At 61.7% G+C, this 20,781-nt stretch overlaps 3 protein-coding genes across 10 annotated transcripts in view; 1 reads left to right on the forward strand and 2 right to left on the reverse strand.

Moving 5' to 3' along the window:
* Positions 1-149: 149 nt before the first annotated feature.
* Positions 150-11,530, reverse strand: LOC139827664 (uncharacterized). Its single transcript, XM_071807195.1, has 8 exons — positions 11,018-11,530; positions 10,174-10,263; positions 8,588-9,292; positions 8,292-8,480; positions 7,922-8,065; positions 2,158-2,183; positions 580-1,888; positions 150-310 (listed from the first exon to the last, which is right to left on the reverse strand). The coding sequence occupies exons 3-7, from the start codon at positions 9,074-9,076 to the stop codon at positions 679-681; spliced, it is 2,058 nt and encodes a 685-aa protein (XP_071663296.1). The 5' UTR covers positions 9,077-9,292; positions 10,174-10,263; positions 11,018-11,530; the 3' UTR covers positions 150-310; positions 580-678.
* Positions 11,531-11,625: 95 nt separating this feature from the next.
* LOC139827663 (uncharacterized) lies at positions 11,626-16,190 on the reverse strand. Its single transcript, XM_071807194.1, has 6 exons — positions 16,076-16,190; positions 14,326-15,030; positions 14,030-14,218; positions 13,634-13,803; positions 12,056-13,364; positions 11,626-11,786 (listed from the first exon to the last, which is right to left on the reverse strand). The coding sequence occupies exons 2-5, from the start codon at positions 14,812-14,814 to the stop codon at positions 12,155-12,157; spliced, it is 2,058 nt and encodes a 685-aa protein (XP_071663295.1). The 5' UTR covers positions 14,815-15,030; positions 16,076-16,190; the 3' UTR covers positions 11,626-11,786; positions 12,056-12,154.
* Positions 16,191-18,441: 2,251 nt separating this feature from the next.
* PTK2B (protein tyrosine kinase 2 beta) overlaps positions 18,442-20,781 on the forward strand; it is a 41,014-nt gene continuing 38,674 nt past the window's right edge. For 6 of the 8 annotated variants that reach the window (XM_065833284.2, XM_065833285.2, XM_065833286.2 and 3 more), the window contains exon 1: positions 18,754-18,840. In XM_065833284.2, coding sequence (XP_065689356.1) covers positions 18,804-18,840 — 37 coding nt within the window. In that variant the 5' untranslated portion in view covers positions 18,754-18,803. Of the gene's footprint in view, positions 18,566-18,753; positions 18,841-20,467; positions 20,574-20,781 lie in introns of those variants that run through there. The other 2 variants (XM_065833289.2, XM_065833288.2) reach the window with 2 other exon arrangements.

Raw genomic sequence — 20,781 nt, forward strand, 5'->3', positions numbered from 1 at the left:
CGCTGCTGGTCCTGGCTGGGTCAGCAGAGCCCTGTGAGGCGGCACAGGGGCTGTGCCAGGATCCCGCTGTGCATAGCGCCCCCCGCCAGCCCCGCGGAGCCTGGAGCTTGTTCTCCCTGTTTAGTCCAGAAACAAAGAGCTCTTGAGACTGTTTCAAGGATTGCAGAGTTTAATGGTGAGAGAAGCATGGTGTCAGCGCCGAGTTCTCCGCTCACAGCTGCTCGAGGCCTCCAGAGGCGGCAGGCGGATCTTCGCTCCATCCCAGCAGAGCTCCAGGCGCTTGGGGGCTCCTCCTGTCCTTGGGCCGGGGCTGCACAGGGAGCAAACGAGTCGGGGGTGTGAGCAGCAGCATGGGGCGTCTCCTGGGCCCCAGCAGGGTGGGGGCAGCTGGCTCAGCGCACACGGGAACCAGCGGCCACCTGCTGGAGCACCTCCATGGGCCAAGGGGACCCAGCTGGTGGGGAGTCAGCACTTTGTGTCACCCCCATCCAAACCAGCACCAGCAGAAGCCACCCCGTCTGCCAGCGCCACCCCAACACTCCACAGGACCTCGTCCTGCAGAAACATCTCCCCACCAACCTGGCTCTGACAGCTGCACGGGACAGCCCGGCCCCGGCCTCCCACGCTGCGCCGCCCCTGCCCACGCTCCTCGCCGTCCCATCTCGTTCTGCCAAAGCTCTACACCACCACCTCTGTGATGTGCAGAAGAGCGTCAGCCCTGCGCTGGAGATCCAGTCGCACCATCTGCTCCCACTCCATGGCGTCTGTGGGTTCCGAGTTCCCAGCGATGCAGAAATACTTCAGTGCAGCCCTCAGTCTCCTTTTCACGTTGGCCCAGGAGTACCGGATGCGCTGCTGCCGACTGAAGCCCGGCTCCAAGCCCTTGAACCCCACTGCTGGCAGCGGCTCCAGCGCAGCCCTGCGCAGCCGCTCCAGGGCCACAGGGGTAGGGGGCTGTGCCCATGCGGGCCAGAGATACGTGGGCAACGTGTTGGGGAGAGGTTCCCCCTGCCCAGCCGGCTGCAGGTCTGGCGCAGCCCTTGTGTCCTTCTTGGCCAGTCCTGTCTGTCCCTCTGGTGTCCCCTGGGCGCTGAGGATGGGACACGACACCTGCGAGGTCTCACTGTCCCCAGGCCTACTGGACCGCGTGGAGACCGTGCTGGGGAGAGACCCGCCCTGGCCAGCCGGCTGCAGGTCTGCGCTGCCGGCACCGCCGCGTTTTGTGCAAGGCTGCTGCTCAGGAGAAGCCCTGATGTCCTGCCCATCCAGTCCCATCTGTCCCTGTGGTGTCCTGAGGACAGCGTACGGGGCTTTCGAGCTTTTGCTGCCCGAAAGGCTTATGGGCTCGTCGCGGTCCGCGTGGCTCCTTTGGCCGAGCAGCTGGTCTTTCTCCCACGTGTAGACTGGCTTCCCACCGATGACCAGCTCAAATTTCAGTTCCAGCTTCATCTCCACCACTTGGCCCTTGGCCACCACCAGGTAGTATCCGTGGAGGAAGACGACCAGCATGGGCAGGTCCTGTTGTTCCTGGGGCTCGCTGCAGTGCGGGCAGCTGCTGGTGACGCACCGACGGCACTGCAGGCAGACCAGATATTCTCTGCTCTTGGATTTGTGCAAGGCTGGAGTCGCGCTCTTCTGAGATGTTGCCTTTGGCTCCTCCATCAGGTCGTGGCAGACTTTGGTCATGTCCAGGGAGTCCATCAGGGATCTGCTGAGCTCTTCCATGTTACCGATGGAGTGCTGGTTCCTGGGGAGCTCGGAGCTGCTGTCAGCACGGGAACGTCCACCTGGAGCCTTGTTTTCTGTCTCCTGGGGGAGCTCCCTTGCAGAGGCTGCTTCCCCATCGCAGCTGCTTCTCCACGATTCTCCTTGCTGGGGAATGCACTGGCTGTGGGGGAAAGAGCGGCTGGACTGTGGGGGCTGCTGTGGGGCAGGACAGACCCAGCACCCTCTCTCTGCCTTCTCCCGTCCCATGGGAGATCTCCCAGCTCCCCGGTGCCAGCCCTGCCAGCTCTGGGATCGCTGGCTGAGCTGGGGACCTGGGGACACGGGCCAAGCCCAGCCCAGCAGCGTGAGGGCAGAACGAGGGGCTGGGAACCTTGAGCCCAAGGCAGGGGCTCCCGAGGGGCTGCCCCTGCAGGGAAGGGCTCTCCTTACCCAGACCTGGAGCTCTCTGCAGACACCTCCTTGCTTTCACAGGGCTCTGGTTGCGATGGGCTCCCTTGGCCGGGAGCCGCAGTCTTGCCCAGGGCAGCTCTGGGACGGGGCTGCTTCCCCATGGGGTCCGTCCCTCTGCTGCTCTGAGGTTTCATCCTCACAGAGGTGCCCTGTCCGCAGGAAGCAAAGCCCGGGTCAGTGTGGGGTGTCCCCCCTCGGCCAGGAAACAAGGACCCTGGGAAGGGTGGCTGGAGTGACAGGGACAGGAGTGGCCCAGCCCCAAGCCTGGTGCCCAGCGGAGGTGGCTCGGTGGCTCCATGGCAGGGGCCCGGCTGGGTGGGCAATGGCCACTGCTCACTGTTCCCTCCCAAAACGGGGCCCAGGACAGACACTGACCTTGGCCTTGATGTTGCTGGCCCAACGGGCCATGTAGATGCTCACACCCATGCTGCCCAGCGAGGTGATGATGCGGGGCAGCAGGATGTTGCAGAGGATCCAGACAGTCAGGAAGAAGATGAAGATCAGCAGGATCAGCTGCCAATCCCCCATGTTCCTGACGCAGCGCCTGAATCTCCTCTGGGGTCTCTGCAGGACAAGGGGATGTGCAAAGTGTCAGCTGGGGAGGCCGAGAAACCCGGCGAGATCCCCGGGGCGAGGAGAGGTTGGGGTGACACCGAAGCACCCGCTCCTACCTGCGCCTTTGCTTTTCTTTCCATCTCTGATGTGCTTTCCACACACTTGCCCATCTCGCTTGCTCGCTTGCTCACTGGCTCGCGTGCAGTCAAAGTGACACCTGAGCCTCCCCGAAACCCACTTAAATAGGGGCCACGTTTGTGATGCACCGGTGACATCACAGTGACACACAAGGGCTGCCCGGTGACCCAGGGCTGAGCTGGCACAGGGGATGGTGCAGCCGCCCCAGAGAGCCCCTGTGTCAGGGTTTGGGGGACACAGCCCAGGGCCTGCAGGGAGCAGCCCCATGGGGAGCCAGAGCGGCCACCCCAGGGGCAGGGGGTTCCCAGCAGCCAGGGACCCTGCGCTGGTCTCTCAGCCCCTCTCCTGCCCCAGGGATCCTGGCCAGGCCCTGGGACACCCTGTTGTGGCGACAGGGAGGCCTGAGGGGGAAGGATGGGCGTGGGTTGGGCCAGTTCCCCTCAGGGCTCCTCAGGGAAATGCCCATCCCCCCGCAGGTACCCCCTCAGGAGCCGCCAGGGTGACTTTTGTGGCCAACGCTCCCTACGCTGCCCTGGCCTTGGTGTGGAGGAGCCCGTCGACCTGGGACCGGCCATGGGCCAGGGTGGCCGGTCCCCTCCCTCGGTGCCGGCGGGTGCGAGTCTCTGTGTCCCCAGCTGGCCACAATGGTCCCTGCACTTTGGTCTTCAGGCCAGCAGTGCGGCTGCAGAACAACATCAAAGATCTATTTAGGCAGGCGATAATCTACACACAGGCTTTCTTCTGACCAGAAAAAGAGAACCATCTAGAAATTCGGTTTATCCAAAGTTACTGAACACTCTGCCAACACTAAGGAACATTAAACAACGCGGATTTGGGTACAGTTTGGGAGTTGAGTTACTACACATCTCATTCAAATTCGAGGAACCCCAAATCTCTGTCATGATGGTTCAAAACGTGCACCTTCCGACTTCTCCAAAGTGAGAACTCTCAGGGGTCACAGAATCCCAGAATCTCAGGGGTTGGAAGGGTCCTGTAACGCGCAACCAGTGCAATCCCCCCATGGAGCAGGAACACCCAGCTGAGGTTCCACAGGAAGGGGTCCAGGCGGGTTTGAATGGCTGCAGAGAAGGAGACTCCACAACCTCCCTGGGCAGCCTGGGCCAGGCTCTGACACCCTCACCCCAAACAAGTTGCTTCTCTAAATTTAAGTGGAACCTCCTGTGTTTCAGTTTGTACCCATCGCCCTTGTCCTATCACTGGTTGTCACCCAGAAGAGCCTGGCTCCGTCCTCCTGCACTGCCCCTTTCCATATAGATCACCATTAATGAGGTCATTATTTTAATTATTAATTAATCATCATTAATTTTTCCAGAGCAGAAGGGTCTCCTCTGGCCATGCAAGGTGCGAATGGGTGGTAAGAAGTGTTTAGTGTGGGACAGCCCGGCTGCATTTGTGGGTGGGAGAGGCTGGAGGGGCCATGGAGATGTTTAATTCTACACCAGGGTGGCCGTGAGCCTGGGGTGGCTCAGTCCTGCACCACGTGGACATGGGGCAGAGCCTTCCCTGGTGACCACCAGCTGCCCTTCCCCAGCCACAACTCACCCCAAAGACGGAGTCGAGCTTCATGAGGATGCGCTCGTCCCTCCCCAGCGCTTGCAGGAGCCTCAGCTGCTTGCCCTCCAGCAGGAAACCCTTGGGAGGCAGGCAGAGAAGAGGGTGAGGAGAAACAGCGAGCGCCTGCATTCCCGCCGCGAAGCCAGCCCGTGCCACACTGCGGCTGTGCCGCCCTGCGGGGACAGACCGAGCGGGCAGCGGCTGCCAAGGGTGAGGGGGCTCTGGAGCAGCCTCCCAGCACAGAGGAGAGATGGAGCTATCAGCACGGTGATGCCAAAAGGACCTCATGGTCTGAAGCTCTTGCTGACTGTCCCCAGAGATGAGGAACAGCCTGGAGCACCAGATGGAGAAGCCTGGGCTTATTCTGGTCTGGGCAGCCTTGGATTTGGGCAGCAGGGCTGTGCCTGCCAGTACCTTCATTAGCATCACACAATCATAGAATCATTTTAGTTGGAAAAGACCCTCAGGAACATCAAGTCCAAGCATTAACCTCACATTGGCACTGCCCCATGTCCCTGAGAACCTCATGTCCGTCTGTCCAGCCCTGCAGGGATGGTGACTCCAGCACTGCCCTGGGCAGCCTGTTCCAATGCCCCACAGCCCTTTGGGGAAGAAATTGTTCCCAGATCCAACCTCAACCTCCCCTGGCGCAACTTGAGGCCGTTTCCTCTGCTCCTGGCGCTTGTTCCTGGGGAGCAGAGCCCGACCCCCCTGGCCCCAAGCTCCTTTCAGGCAGTTCAGAGATCAGAAGGTCTCCCCTCAGCTCCCGTTCTCCAGCTGAACCCCCCAGCTCCCTCAGCCGCTCCCATCACACTTGTGCTCCAGCCCCTCACCAGCTCCATTCCCTTCTCTCCACTCGCTCCAGCACTTCGAAGTCTCTCCTGCAGTGAGGGACCAAAGGCTGCCAGGACTAGGGCAGCTCTCCAGCTCTGGATGCCTTGAAAGACCCACATGCACAGAGACAGCTGGTTCCTCAGGACCATGGGGGCCAAGGGACAGTTTCTCAGCCTCCTCTGCAGGGGAATTATCCCTACGTGACCTTGCTTTGTGCTGGCAAAAGGTGCTGTGCTCACAGGAGGAAGCTTTCACCACTGATGGATGATGTTCTCCTTCTCCCCACCTGAGGAAGGTGGAAGAGCTTTCCAACCTCCTCCCAGCGACCGTTGGTGGGGAGTAACATCCGCGAGCCGGATCTGAGGGGCACGGACGATTAAGGGGGTCAGGGCACAGTTATTGATGTTGAGAAGTGGCCCCAGGGCCCTGGGAGAGCTCACTGGGTGCTGTGTGCTCTGCGCTGCTGGTCCTGGCTGGGTCAGCAGAGCCCTGTGAGGCGGCACAGGGGCTGTGCCAGGATCCCGCTGTGCACAGCGCCCCCCGCCAGCCCCGCGGAGCCTGGAGCTTGTTCCCCCGGTTTAGTCCAGAAATGAAGAGCTCTTGAGACTGTTTCAAAGATTGCAGAGTTTAATGGTGAGAGAAGCATGGTGTCAGCGCCGAGTTCTCCGCTCACAGCTGCTCGAGGCCTCCAGAGGCGGCAGGCGGATCTTCGCTCCATCCCAGCAGAGCTCGAGGCGCTTGGGGGCTCCTCCTGTCCTTGGGCCGGGGCTGCAGAGGGAGCAAACGAGTCGGGGGTGTGAGCAGCAGCATGGGGCGTCTCCTGGGCCCCAGCAGGGTGGGGGCAGCTGGCTCAACGCACACGGGAACCAGCGGCCATCTGCTGGAGCACCTCCATGGGCCAAGGGGACCCAGCTGGTGGGGAGTCAGCACTTTGTGTCACCCCCATCCAAACCAGCACCAGCAGAAGCCACCCCGTCTGCCAGCGCCACCCCAACACTCCACAGGACCTCGTCCTGCAGAAACACCTCCCCACCAACCTGGCTCTGACAGCTGCACGGGACAGCCCGGCCCCGGCCTCCCACGCTGCGCCGCCCCTGCCCACGCTCCTCGCCGTCCCATCTCGTTCTGCCAAAGCTCTACACCACCACCTCTGTGATGTGCAGAAGAGCGTCAGCCCTGCGCTGGAGATCCAGTCGCACCATCTGCTCCCACTCCATGGCGTCTGTGGGTTCCGAGTTCCCAGCGATGCAGAAATACTTCAGTGCAGCCCTCAGTCTCCTTTTCACGTTGGCCCAGGAGTACCGGATGCGCTGCTGCCGACTGAAGCCCGGCTCCAAGCCCTTCAACCCCACTGCTGGCAGCGGCTCCAGCGCAGCCCTGCGCAGCCGCTCCAGGGCCACAGGGGTAGGGGGCTGTGCCCATGCGGGCCAGAGATACGTGGGCAACGTGTTGGGGAGAGGCTCCCCCTGCCCAGCCGGCTGCAGGTCTGGCGCAGCCCTTGTGTCCTTCTTGGCCAGTCCTGTCCGTCGCTCTGGTGTCCCCTGGGCGCTGAGGATGGGACACGACACCTGCGAGGTCTCAATGTCCCCAGGGCTACTGGACCGCGTGGAGACCGTGCTGGGGAGAGACCCCCCCTGGCCAGCCGGCTGCAGGTCTGCGCTGCCGGCACCGCCGCGTTTTGTGCAAGGCTGCTGCTCAGGAGAAGCCCTGATGTCCTGCCCATCCAGTCCCATCTGTCCCTGTGGTGTCCTGAGGACAGCGTACGGGGCTTTCGAGCTTTTGCTGCCCGAAAGGCTTATGGGCTCGTCGCGGTCCGTGTGGCTCCTTTGGCCGAGCAGCTGGTCTTTCTCCCACGTGTAGACTGGCTTCCCACCGATGACCAGCTCAAATTTCAGTTCCAGCTTCATCTCCACCACTTGGCCCTTGGCCACCACCAGGTAGTATCCGTGGAGGAAGACGACCAGCATGGGCAGGTCCTGTTGTTCCTGGGGCTCGCTGCAGTGCGGGCAGCTGCTGGTGACGCACCGACGGCACTGCAGGCAGACCAGATATTCTCTGCTCTTGGATTTGTGCAAGGCTGGAGTCGCGCTCTTCTAAGATGTTGCCTTTGGCTCCTCCATCAGGTCGTGGCAGACTTTGGTCATGTCCAGGGACTCCATCAGGGATTTGCTGAGCTCCTCCATGTTGCCGATGGAGTGGCGGTTCCTGGGGAGCTCAGAGCTGCTGTCAGCACGGGAACGTCCACCTGGAGCCTTGTTTTCTGTCTCCTGGGGGAGCTCCCTTGCAGAGGCTGCTTCCCCATCGCAGCTGCTTCTCCACGATTCTCCTTGCTGGGGAATGCACTGGCTGTGGGGGAAAGAGCGGCTGGACTGTGGGGGCTGCTGTGGGGCAGGACAGACCCAGCACCCTCTCTCTGCCTTCTCCCGTCCCATGGGAGATCTCCCAGCTCCCCGGTGCCAGCCCTGCCAGCTCTGGGATTGCTGGCTGAGCTGGGGACCTGGGGACACGGGCCAAGCCCAGCCCAGCAGCGTGAGGGCAGAACGAGGGGCTGGGAACCTTCAGCCCAAGGCAGGGGCTCCCGAGGGGCTCCCCCTGCAGGGAAGGGCTCTCCTTACCCAGACCTGGAGCTCTCTGCACACACCTCCTTGCTTTCACAGGGCTCTGGCTGCGATGGGCTCCCTTGGCCGGGAGCCGCAGTCTTGCCCAGGGCAGCTCTGGGACGGGGCTGCTTCCCCATGGGGTCCGTCCCTCTGCTGCTCTTAAGTCTCTTCCTCACACAGGTGCCCTGTCCGCAGGAAGCAAAGCCCGGGTCAGTGTGGGGTGTCCCCCCTCGGCCAGGAAACAAGGACCCTGGGAAGGGTGGCTGGAGTGACAGGGACAGGAGTGGCCCAGCCCCAAGCCTGGTGCCCAGCGGAGGTGGCTCGGTGGCTCCAGGGCAGGGGCCCGGCTGGGTGGGCAATGGGCACTGCTCACTGTTCCCTCCCAAAACGGGGCCCAGGACAGACACTGACCTTGGCCTTGATGTTGCTGGCCCAACGGGCCATGTAGATGCTCACACCCATGCTGCCCAGCGAGGTGATGATGCGGGGCAGCAGGATGTTGCAGAGGACCCAGACAGTCAGGAAGAAGATGAAGATCAGCAGGATCAGCTGCCAATCCCCCATGTTCCTGACGCAGCGCCTGAATCTCCTCTGGGGTCTCTGCAGGACAAGGGGATGTGCAAAGTGTCAGCTGGGGAGGCCGAGAAACCCGGCGAGATCCCCGGGGCGAGGAGAGGTTGGGGTGACACCGAAGCACCCGCTCCTACCTGCGCCTTTGCTTTTCTTTCCATCTCTGATGTGTTTTTCACACACTTGCCCATCTCGCTTGCTCGCTTGCTCACTGGCTCGCGTGCAGTCGAAGTGACACCTGAGCCTCCCCGAAACCCACTTAAATAGGGGCCACGTTTGTGATGCACCGGTGACATCACAGTGACACACAAGGGCTGCCCGGTGCCCCAGGGCTGAGCTGTCGCAGGGGATGGTGCAGCCGCCCCAGAGAGCCCCTGTGTCAGGGTTTGGGGGACACAGCCCAGGGCCTGCAGGGAGCAGCCCCATGGGGAGCCAGAGCGGCCATCCCCAGGGGCAGGGTGTTCCCAGCAGCCAGGGACCCTGCGCTGGTCTCTCAGCCCCTCTCCTGCCCCAGGGATCCTGGCCAGGCCCTGGGACACCCTGTTGTGGCGGCAGGGAGGCCTGAGGGGGAAGGATGGGCGTGGGTTGGGCCAGTTCCCCTCAGGGCTCCTCAGGGAAATGCCCATCCCCCCGCAGGTACCCCCTCAGGAGCCGCCAGGGTGACTTTTGTGGCCAGCGCTCCCTACGCTGCCCTGGCCTTGGTGTGGAGGAGCCCGTCGACCTGGGACCGGCCATGGGCCGGGGTGGCCGGTCCCCTCCCTCGGTGCCGGCGGGTGCGAGTCTCTGTGTCCCCAGCTGGCCACAATGGTCCCTGCACTTTGGTCTTCAGGCCAGCAGTGCGGCTGCAGAACAACATCAAAGATCTATTTAGGCAGGCGATAATCTACACACAGGCTTTCTTCTGACCAGAAAAAGAGAACCATCTAGAAATTCGGTTTATCCAAAGTTACTGAACACTCTGCCAACACTAAAGAACATTAAACAACACGGATTCGGGTACAGTTTGGGAGTTTAGTTACTACACATCTGATTCAAATTCGAGGAATCCCAAATCTCTGTCATGATGGTTCAAAATGTGCACCTTCCGACTTTTCCAAAGTGAGAACTCTCAGGGGTCACAGAATCCCAGAGTGTCAGGGGTTGAAGGGCCCTGGAAAGCTCATCCAGTGCAATCCCCCCATGGAGCAGGAACACCCAGCTGAGGTTCCACAGGAAGGTGTCCAGGCGGGTTTGAATGTCTGCAGAGAAGGAGACTCCACAACCTCCCTGGGCAGCCTGGGCCAGGCTCTGCCACCCTCACCCCCAACAAGTTGCTTCTCAAATTTAATTGGAACCTCCTGTGTTCCAGTTTGCACCCATTGCCCCTTGTCCTGTCACTGGCTGTCACCCAGAAGAGCCTGGCTCCGTCCTCCTGACACTGCCCCTTTCCATATAGATCACCATTAATGAGCTCATTATTTTAATTATTAATTAATCATCATTAATTTCCCCAGAGCAGAAGGGTCCCCTCTGGCCATGCAAGGTGCGAATGGGTGGCAAGAAGTGTTTAGTGTGGGACATCTCGGGTGTATTTGTGGATGGGAGAGGCTGGAGGGGCCCTGGAGATGTTTAATTCTACACCAGGGTGGCCGTGAGCCTGGGGTGGCTCAGTCCTACACCACGTGGACATGGGGCAAAGCCTTCCCTGGTGACCACCAGCTGCCCTTCCCCAGCCACAACTCACCCCAAAGACGGAGTTGAGCTTCATGAGGATGCGCTCGTCCCTCCCCAGCGCTTGCAGGAGCCTCAGCTGCTTGCCCTCCAGCAGGAAACCCTTGGGAGACAGGCAGAGAAGAGGGTGAGGAGAAACAGCGAGCGCCTGCATTCCCGCCGCGAAGCCAGCCCGTGCCACACTGCGGCTGTGCCGCCCTGCGGGGACAGACCGAGCGGGCAGCGGCTGCCAAGGTGAGGGGGCTCTGGAGCAGCCTCCCAGCACAGAGGAGAGATGGAGCTATCAGCACGGTGATGCCAAAAGGACCTCATGGTCTGAAGCTCTTGCTGACTGTCCCCAGAGATGAGGAACAGCCTGGAGCATCAGATGGAGAAGCCTGGGCTTATTCTGGTCTGGGCAGCCTTGGATTTGGGCAGCAGGGCTGTGCCTGCCAGTACCTTCATTAGCATCACACAATCATAGAATCATTTTAGTTGGAAAAGACCCTCAAGAACATCAAGTCCAAGCATTAACCTCACATTGGCACTGCCCCATGTCCCTGAGAACCTCATGTCCGTCTGTCCAGCCCTCCAGGGATGGTGACTCCAGCACTGCCCTGGGCAGCCTGTTCCAATGCCCCACAGCCCTTTGGGGAAGAAATTGTTCCCAGATCCAACCTCAACCTCCCCTGGTGCAACTTGAGGCCGTTTCCTCTGCTCCTGGCGCTTGTTCCTGGGGAGCAGAGCCCGACCCCCCTGGCTCCAAGCTCCTTTCAGGCAGTTCAGAGATCAGAAGGTCTCCCCTCAGCTCCTGTTCTCCAGCTGAACCCCCCAGCTCCCTCAGCCGCTCCCATCACACTTGTGCTCCAGCCCCTCACCAGCTCCGTTCCCTTCTCTCCACTCGCTCCAGCACTTCGAAGTCTCTCCTGCAGTGAGGGACCACAGGCTGCCAGGACTAGGGCAGCTCTCCAGCTCTGGATGCCTTGAAAGACCCACATGCACAAAGACAGCTGGTTCCTCAGGACCATGGGGGCCAAGGGACAGTTTCTCAGCCTCCTCTGCAGGGGAATTATCCCTACGTGACCTTGCTTTGTGCTGGCAAAAGGTGCTGTGCTCACAGGAGGAAGCTTTCACCACTGATGGATGATGTTCTCCTTCTCCCCACCTGAGAAAGGTGGAAGAGCTTTCCCACCTCCTCCCAGCGACCGTTGGTGGGGAGTAACATCCGCGAGCCCGATCTGAGGGGCACGGACGATTAAGGGGGTCAGGGCACAGTTATTGATGTTGAGAAGTGGCCCCAGGGCCCTGGGAGAGCTCGCTGGGTGCTGTGTGCTCTGCGCTGCTGGTCCTGGCTGGGTCAGCAGAGCCCTGTGAGGCGGCACAGGGGCTGTGCCAGGATCCCGCTGTGCACAGCGCCCCCCGCCAGCCCCGCGGAGCCTGGAGCTTGTTCTTCCTGTTTAGTCCAGAAACAAAGAGCTCTTGAGACTGTTTCAAGGATTGCAGAGTTTAATGGTGAGAGAAGCATGGTGTCAGCGCCGAGTTCTCCGCTCACAGCTGCTCGAGGCCTCCAGAGGCGGCAGGCGGATCTTCGCTCCATCCCAGCAGAGCTCCAGGCGCTTGGGGGCTCCTCCTGTCCTTGGGCCGGGGCTGCACAGGGAGCAAACGAGTCGGGGGTGTGAGCAGCAGCATGGGGCGTCTCCTGGGCCCCAGCAGGGTGGGGGCAGCTGGCTCAGTGCACACGGGAACCAGCGGCCATCTGCTGGAGCACCTCCATGGGCCAAGGGGACCCAGCTGGTGGGGAGTCAGCACTTTGTGTCACCCCCACCCAAACCAGCACCAGCAGAGTTCACCCCGTCTGCCAGCGCCACCCCAACACTCCACAGGACCTCGTCCTGCAGAAACACCTCCCCACCAACCTGGCTCTGACAGCTGCACGGGACAGCCCGGCCCCGGCCTCCCACGCTGCGCCGCCCCTGCTCACGCTCCTCGCCGTCCCATCTCGTTCTGCCAAAGCTCTACACCACCACCTCTGTGATGTGCAGAAGAGCGTCAGCCCTGCGCTGGAGATCTAGTCGCACCATCTGCTCCCACTCCATGGCGTCTGTGGGTTCCGAGTTCCCAGCGATGCAGAAATACTTCAGTGCAGCCCTCAGTCTCCTTTTCACGTTGGCCCAGGAGTACCGGATGCGCTGCTGCCGACTGAAGCCCGGCTCCAAGCCCTTGAACCCCACTGCTGGCAGCGGCTCCAGCGCAGCCCTGCGCAGGCGCTCCAGGGCCACAGGGGTAGGGGGCTGTGCCCATGCGGGCCAGAGATACGTGGGCAACGTGTTGGGGAGAGGTTCCCCCTGCCCAGCCGGCTGCAGGTCTGGCGCAGCCCTTGTGTCCTTCTTGGCCAGTCCTGTCCGTCCCTCTGGTGTCCCCTGGGCGCTGAGGATGGGACACGACACCTGCGAGGTCTCACTGTCCCCAGGGCTACTGGACCGCGTGGAGACCGTGCTGGGGAGAGACCCCCCCTGCCCAGCCGGCTGCCGGTCTGCGCTGCCGGCACCGCTGCGTTTTGTGCAAGGCTGCTGCTCAGGAGAAGCCCTGATGTCCTGCCCATCCAGTCCCATCTGTCCCTGTGGTGTCCTGAGGACAGTGTATGGGGCTTTCGAGCTTTTGCTGCCCGAAAGGCTTATGGGCTCGTCGCGGTCCGTGTGGCTCCTTTGGCCGAGCAGCTGGTCTTTCTCCCACGTGTAGACTGGCTTCCCACCGATGACCAGCTCAAATTTCAGTTCCAGCTTCATCTCCACCACTTGGCCCTTGGCCACCACCAGGTAGTATCCGTGGAGGAAGACGACCAGCATGGGCAGGTCCTGTTGTTCCTGGGGCTCGCTGCAGTGCGGGCAGCTGCTGGTGACGCACCGACGGCACTGCAGGCAGACCAGATATTCTCTGCTCTTGGATTTGTGCAAGGCTGGAGTCGCGCTCTTCTGAGATGTTGCCTTTGGCTCCTCCATCAGGTCGTGGCAGACTTTGGTCATGTCCAGGGACTCCATCAGGGATTTGCTGAGCTCCTCCATGTTGCCGATGGAGTGCTGGTTCCTGGGGAGCTCAGAGCTGCTGTCAGCATGGGAACGTCCACCTGGAGCCTTGTTTTCTGATTCCTGGGGTAGCTCCCTTGCAGGGGCTGCTTCCCCATCGCAGCTGCTTCTCCACAATTCTCCTCGCTGGGGAACGCACTGGCTGTGGGGGAAAGAGCGGCTGGACTGTGGGGGCTGCTGTGGGGCAGGACAGACCCAGCACCCTCTCTCTGCCTTCTCTCGTCCCATGGGAGATCTCCCAGCTCCCCGGTGCCAGCCCTGCCAGCTCTGGGATCGCTGGCTGAGCTGGGGACCTGGGGACACGGGCCAAGCCCAGCCCAGCAGCGTGAGGGCAGAACGAGGGGCTGGGAACCTTCAGCCCAAGGCAGGGGCTCCCGAGGGGCTGCCCCTGCAGGGAAGGGCTCTCCTTACCCAGACCTGGAGCTCTCTGCAGACACCTCCTTGCTTTCACAGGGCTCTGGCTGCGATGGGCTCCCTTGGCCGGGAGCCGCAGTCTTGCCCAGGGCAGCTCTGGGACGGGGCTGCTTCCCCATGGGGTCCGTCCCTCTGCTGCTCTTAAGTCTCTTCCTCACACACGTGCCCTGTCCGCAGGAAGCAAAGCCCGGGTCAGTGTGGGGTGTCCCCCCTTGGCCAGAAAACAAGGACCCTGGGAAGGGTGGCTGGAGTGACAGGGACAGGAGTGGCCCAGCCCCAAGCCTGGTGCCCAGCGGAGGTGGCTCGGTGGCTCCAGGGCAGGGGCCCGGCTGGGTGGGCAACGGCCACTGCTCACTGTTCCCTCCCAAAACAGGGCCCAGGACAGACACTGACCTTGGCCTTGATGTTGCTGGCCCAACGGGCCATGTAGATGCTCACACCCATGCTGCCCAGCGAGGTGATGATGCGGGGCAGCAGGATGTTGCAGAGGACCCAGACAGTCAGGAAGAAGATGAAGATCAGCAGGATCAGCTGCCAATCCCCCATGTTCCTGACGCAGCGCCTGAATCTCCTCTGGGGTCTCTGCAGGACAAGGGGATGTGCAAAGTGTCAGCTGCGGAGGCCGAGAAACCCGGCGAGATCCCCGGGGCGAGGAGAGGTTGGGGTGACACCGAAGCACCCGCTCCTACCTGCGCCTTTGCTTTTCCTTCCGTCACTGATGTGTTTTTCACACACTTGCCCATCTCGCTTGCTCGCTTGCTCACTGGCTCGCGTGCAGTCAAAGTGACACCTGAGCCTCCCCGAAACCCACTTAAATAGGGGCCACGTTTGTGATGCACCGGTGACATCACAGTGACACACAAGGGCTGCCCGGTGACCCAGGGCTGAGCTGTCGCAGGGGATGGTGCAGCCGCCCCAGAGAGCCCCTGTGTCAGGGTTTGGGGGACACAGCCCAGGGCCTGCAGGGAGCAGCCCCATGGGGAGCCAGAGCGGCCATCCCCAGGGGCAGGGTGTTCCCAGCAGCCAGGGACCCTGCGCTGGTCTCTCGGCCCCTCTCCTGCCCCAGGGATCCTGGCCAGGCCCTGGGACACCCTGTTGTGGCGGCAGGGAGGCCTGAGGGGGAAGGATGGGCGTGGGTTGGGCCAGTTCCCCTCAGGGCTCCTCAGGGAAATGCCCATCCCCCCGCAGGTACCCCCTCAGGAGCCGCCAGGGTGACTTTTGTGGCCAACGCTCCCTACGCTGCCCTGGCCTTGGTGTGGAGGAGCCCGTCGACCTGGGACCGGCCATGGGCCAGGGTGGCCGGTCCCCTCCCTCAGTGCCGGCGGGTGCGAGTCTCTGTGTCCCCAGCTGGCCACAATGGTCCCTGCACTTTGGTCTTCAGGCCAGCAGTGCGGCTGCAGAACAACATCAAAGATCTATTTAGGCAGGCGATAATCTACACACAGGCTTTCTTCTGACCAGAAAAAGAGAACCATCTAGAAATTCGGTTTATCCAAAGTTACTGAACAATCTGCCAACACTAAAGAACATTAAACAATACGGATTCGGGTACAGTTTGGGAGTTGAGTTACTACACATCTGATTCAAATTCAAGGAATCCCAAATCTTTGTCATGATGGTTCAAAATGTGCACCTTCCGACTTCTCCAAAGTGTGAACTCCCAGGGGTCACAGTATCACAGTAGATTTGGGTTTGGAAGGGCCCTGGAAAGCTCATCCAGTGCAATCCCCCCATGGAGCAGGAACACCCAGCTGAGGTTCCACAGGAAGGTGTCCAGGCGGGTTTGAATGTCTGCAGAGAAGGAGACTCCACAACCTCCCTGGGCAGCCTGGGCCAGGCTCTGCCACCCTCACCCCCAACAAGTTGCTTCTCATCTTTAAGTGGAACCTCTTGTGTTCCAGTTTGCACCCATTGCCCCTTGTCCTGTCACTGGTTGTCACCCAGAAGAGCCTGGCTCCATCCTCCTGACACTCCCCCTTCCCATATTGATCCCCAGGAATGAGTCCCCCCTCAGTCTCCTCTTCTCCAGCTCCAGAGCCCCAGCTCCCTCAGCCTTTCCTCACACGGGAGATGCTCCACTCCCTCCAGCATCTTGGTGGCTGCGCTGGACTCTCTGCAGCAGTTCCCTGTCCTTCTGGAGCTGAGGGGCCACAACTGGACACAAGATTCCAGGTGTGGTCTCCCCAGGCAGAGCAGAGGGGCAGGAGAACCTCTCTGACCTACTGACCACCCCCTTCTAACCCACCCCAGGTACCATTGGCCTTCCTGGCCACAAGGGCCCAGTGCTGGCTCATGGTCACCCTGCTGTCCCCAGGACCCCCAACTCCCTTTCCCCTACACTGCTCTCTAATAGTCCCAGAAGACCACAGAACAACTGAATGTTAGGGACTGGAAGGGACCTCAAAAGATCATCTAGTCCAATCCCCCAAGATCACTCACCAGGTCACCAAGATGGCCACATCCTCAAGGAACATTCCTTACATGCCATTCCAGTCTGAGGAGGAAAACCTCCCACCGCAGATCTGCTGCTCCAAGGACACAAACTCACTGAAGGATTCTGGCAGCTCCTTTTATCCCCCAAGGTGAATCTCTGTTGTTGCCATTTATGGTCAGTGATCTAGAAACTTCTCTCAGCTGAGGCGTTTCATTGGTCAAGGGCCCTGTCTGTTGACCAGGGGGCGGGTACATGACCATAGTGGTCTGTGGGTGGAGAAGCTTCTGGTACTTTCCGGGTGGTGTTTGTGGGGGTGAACCTGCCACAAATGGGGCATCCCTGGAGACATCCCAGGCTGGACGGGGCTCTGAGCAACCCGAGCTGGTGAAGATGTCCCTGTCATGGCAGGGGGGCACAGGGGGAGGTGGGAAGGCCCCTTCAACCCAAACTGTTCTGTGATTCTGTGAGAATTCACGATCTACCGTGCAAGGTCCTGCACCTGGGTGGGGGCAACCCCGGTATCGGTCCAGGCTGGGGATGCAGGGATGGGGAGCAGCCCCAGGAGAAGGGCTTGGGGTGCTGGGTGAGACATTGGCCATGACCCGGCCGTGTGCGCTGGCAGCCCAGAACCCACCCGTGTCCTGGGCTGTGTCCCCAGCCCCGTGAGCAGCAGGTTTGGGGGGATTGTGCCCCTCTGCTCCGCTCTGGTGAGACCCCCCTGCAGTGCTGGTCCAGCTCTGGGTCCTCAGCACAGGACACACATGGAGCTGCTGGAGAGGGGCCAGAGGAGCCCCAGGAATGACCCGAGGCTGGAACAGCTCTGCTGGGAGGACAGGCTGAGAGAGTTGGGGGGTTCAGCTGGAGAAGAGAAGCTCTGGGGAGACCTTAGTGCGGCCCATCCCCAGCACCCCCCTTTGGTGGACACCTTTGGGTCCTGCTTGGCTCCTGTCCCACCCGCCCGGGCAGGAGAGAGGACACGCAGGTGGCAGAGCTGCTTGGAGGGGACTCCAGCCAGGAGGCTCAGCTCCCTGGGAAGGTAACGTCACTGTGATCTTCAAGAAGGACCTGAGAAAGAAGGGTTCTGGGGGACATCCAGGGCATCCTGGGGACATCTTGGCAGCAGCCCCCCAATCCCAGCCTCCTTCCGTCTCCATGGCAACCGTAGATACAAATACCGTGGCAACCCCATGGCAACAGCTCAGGCAATGGCACCAGTTCCTGCAGCCTGGAGCCGGGTGGTTGCCCGGGTGTGCTGAAGCTGGAGACCTCTTCTTCTGCACTTCATGGCCACCATCCTTCCAAGCCTGCAGTGGTCACCACCAGTAGCTCCAGATGGAAGAGAAAGGGTGGTCCTGCTGCCCTGAGGTGACCAGACATGGTGGTCTCAGCCTCATCCATCATCCTTGGGCTGGGGTTGCATGTCCCCCAGCCTGGCACAGTCCTGCCTCTCCAGGTCTGCATCAGTGGCTTCATGTCCAACCTGGACCTCAGGGAGCCCCTTTCAGAGGACACTTATTTGCCCTGGGACAGGACCCAAAGGCCCCCTCCAAAGTGGGGCGTTGGGAAAGGATTTTGGCGTTGTTCTGGCAGGATCTTGACTCTGCTGGGCTGAGTGAACCCACCATGGAGGGATCGAGACCCCAGGAGGGTGGTGGCTGCACTGGGTGAGGGACACCGGTGTCACGGCAGAAGAGCCCAGGGCCCAGCGAGCCAAGCAGCCTCCTCGCCAGGGACCGTCAGATGGTGAAAGAAGAGCAGATCCAGCCCCGTGTTGGGTGCTTTTCCCCATATCGGGTGCTTTCCTGCAAATCCTCAGGGCCTGACCCCCGTCCCCTTCCAGCCCTGGTGGCCTCACCCTACTGCTCCCGAGGGCTGGGGGGTGCTGGTTGGGAGCACCCACAGGGACCCTCCGTGCTCCCGGGGGTGGTGATGGAGCACTAGCGCTTGTCTTGGCTCCTTCCGACAGCTCCCAAAAACCACCCCAGCACCCCGCATCCTGCTCCACCCATGGCTCAGCACCCTGTCTCCCCCAGACCCCCCCCACTCCTGCTGTTTCTAGGGGCTTGGGGTCTGAGCCATTTGGGAAAAGGATTTGTCGCCCCCTGCAGGTGAAAACAAGATTGGTTATCAAAGTGAATAATAAAAATAACCGCTTTGCTGGAACTCACTATAGGTTGTGGGGGCTGAGGGGAGCCCCACACACCCCGGGGTGCTGTGGGGGGGCCAGAGGGTATCTCTCCATCTCGGGTTGACCAACCTCAAGGTGGCAGCAATAACCTGCAGCATCCCTCTGCCCTCTTGGAATAAGTGGGGGCTGCTCCATCCAACCCTCCTGGCTCAGAGGACACCCCCCACTGCCTCTCCTGGCATCATCTCCCCACGATGCAACTTCTTCTGCTCCTTCTTGGTGCCACCAAAGAGCTTGTGGTGGCTCTGGAGCTGCAACCCGTGTCCTTCTCCATCACCTCCGGCGCCGGCCCTGCTCCCTGGCAAAAGTAAGTTGGTGCTTTTCTCCCTCCCGCAGCCCCGTGCTGGGATGCTCGAAGCCTTTTATTGAAGCATCGCTCCCTAGTGATGGGAGAGCTGCTATTAATAAATCCCGTCAGATTTTATCGCTTCTCTCTGTGCCAATGAAGAGGGTGGTTTGGGGAAAGGGGGAGGCGGTGGGAGGGGGGGGGAAACCTGTTTCTCTCGAGCGTTTCGTAGCTACGAGCTCGCCCTCGGTGCAGGAGCATGGGATGGCTCAGCAGGCTGTTCAGCCAGCTTTCCTGTAAGTCACAGGGCTGGATCCTCTGGGGGGGGCTTGTGGGGGTCTCTTGGGGTAATTTCGGCAGGGATTAGCAGGGGGAAAGGGTTGCACTGCTCCCTGGGGGGCTGTGCTGCTGTGGGTGCAGGAACAGCGCGCCAGGGTCTCTCCCAAATGTTTGGAGCCCAGGCGGCATCTTGGGAGCGCATGGGCGGGATGGGATGGGCGCAAGGGGATGGAGAGGGAAAGGGGTGCACGGCACCAGTGCGCCCCCCCGGCTCCGCAACAGCGAGCAGAAGGGTCCCCGCAGCCGGTGGTCTCCCTTTGCCCCCCCAGCTGCCCCCTTTGCCCCCTCTGCCCCTTGCCGGGGGATGCGGAGGCGGCTCCATCCCTTTGACGATATTTAGGCGTTTCGATCGCTGGCTGGCGTCGGGCAGGAGAGTGGGCGCAGGCTGGCAGCGCCGCGCTCCGTGCGTGGGAGGGCGGCTGCGGGAGCTCCGGGCACGGCTGCCGGGCTGGGAACAGGGTGACAATGGTTGACACGTGTCCGTCCGAAGCTCTCCTGGCCCTGCAGAGGGTCTTGCTCATGTCCAGAGGCTTTTTGGCCTCTGCCTCTTCTCCCATCCATCTCCTGGGGTCCCCTCTGTGCTGTCTTAGGGATGTTCCAACTGTGCCAGCGGCTGTAGCCAGATGGGACCGTGTCCGGGTGTAGCATCAGTCGCTCCCAGGCATCACACCTCGTGGGGGGTTAATTTGGGGAGCAGGGGGAGCTGAGCTGCTAAGGGAGATGGGGTGACAGCTGCCTCTGAACACCTCTCCAAGGCAGGGGACGCCCACACAGGGGACCCCACTGTGCTGGGGAGCAGCCACCAATGGGGTGACCCCGCAAGGCACCCACTGAGCAATGGATGGGGGAAGCCCGGGGGGGCTGCAGCTCCCTGGGACCCCACAAACCCCAGCTTGGGATTTGGGGAACTGCTTCACCCCACTGCTTCCCTGTTCCTGCTCGGCACAGGGTGCCCCCCACCGCCTCCAGTGCTCCGTGGGATCGTGGCTGCCCCACTGCATGGCGGGGGGCACGGGCTGCACCCCATCGCTCCCCTCTTCCTCCAGCTCTTCATCAGCCCTGCGGCATCCCCAGAGCTGCCCAAACCACCCTGGGGTCAGGTTTTCTGGGGATGTCCAGCCATGGGGGGGTCCTCAGAGCAGAGTTAAAGCAGCGTTAAGGGGCGGCCTGGTGCACCCCAGAAGCAGGGAGCTGTTGCTGTGCCCTGGGGGTGTGACAGTGCCGGACAGCCACTCCATGAGGAGAAACATCGTCCCCTGTGGCTCTTGCACCATCTTCCTTCCTGCTCCCTCGGGTTCTTCCGCAGTGCTGGGGTGGTTTTTGGGGGACACCCTTGCGGCGGGAGCCCCATGGGCAGCCTGCCAGCTCCTCCCAGGTACAAGCAGGACCAGCTCCAGTGCCAGCTGCCTTGGGCTCCCTGCCCAAATTCCTGCCTGATCCCACAACCTGCCCCAACCCGCCCGCAGGGAAAGGCTGGGTGGGCAACCGAGGGGTCCCGGGCCTTCCTCGCCTTCCTCTTCCTCCTTGGCACCGCCAGCCCCGGCGAGCCCGTTCCGGAAGCGGGCGGCGGGAGGAGTGGTTTCACCCGTGCCAACCCACGGGACACGCACCCACCGGGACAACCGGCCCCGCCGGCCACACCACCGCCTGTCCCTGCCACCAGCTGGGGGGCCAAAGCACCCCCGCCAAGGTGAGAGTCTCAGCTTCCCCCCGGGGGACACCTGGGTGCCGCGGAAACAGGGAGAGCAGAGCGAGGACAGGCGGGGTGTGGGTGCAGGAGAGAGGCACCACTACCCCTGTTGGGGGTCCCCGTGTGGATGGGACAGCGGTGTCGGGGTGCTCGGGAGCTCAGGGACAGGGCACAGCGATCGGGAGGTGCCCCGGCTCTGCTGTCTCAA

This window comes from Patagioenas fasciata, chromosome 3 (assembly GCF_037038585.1).
Source record: "Patagioenas fasciata isolate bPatFas1 chromosome 3, bPatFas1.hap1, whole genome shotgun sequence".
Taxonomy (NCBI): domain Eukaryota; kingdom Metazoa; phylum Chordata; class Aves; order Columbiformes; family Columbidae; genus Patagioenas; species Patagioenas fasciata.

Bases quoted from the DNA above. Each gene is read 5' to 3' on its own strand.
- LOC139827664 (XM_071807195.1), bottom strand. From the start codon at position 9,076: ATGGGCATTTCCCTGAGGAGCCCTGAGGGGAACTGGCCCAACCCACGC. The intron at 2,184-7,921 runs GTGTGTGCAGAG...GAAAGCAAGGAG, and splicing joins AGCCCTGTGAAAGCAAGGAG to GTGTCTGCAGAGAGCTCCAG. The intron at 1,889-2,157 runs GTAAGGAGAGCC...TTTCCCCCACAG, and splicing joins GCAGAGAGCTCCAGGTCTGG to CCAGTGCATTCCCCAGCAAG.
- LOC139827663 (XM_071807194.1), bottom strand. From the start codon at position 14,814: ATGGGCATTTCCCTGAGGAGCCCTGAGGGGAACTGGCCCAACCCACGC. The intron at 14,219-14,325 runs GTAGGAGCGGGT...CTTGTCCTGCAG, and splicing joins AAGGAAAAGCAAAGGCGCAG to AGACCCCAGAGGAGATTCAG. The intron at 13,804-14,029 runs GTCAGTGTCTGT...TCCTGCGGACAG, and splicing joins CCAGCAACATCAAGGCCAAG to GGCACGTGTGTGAGGAAGAG.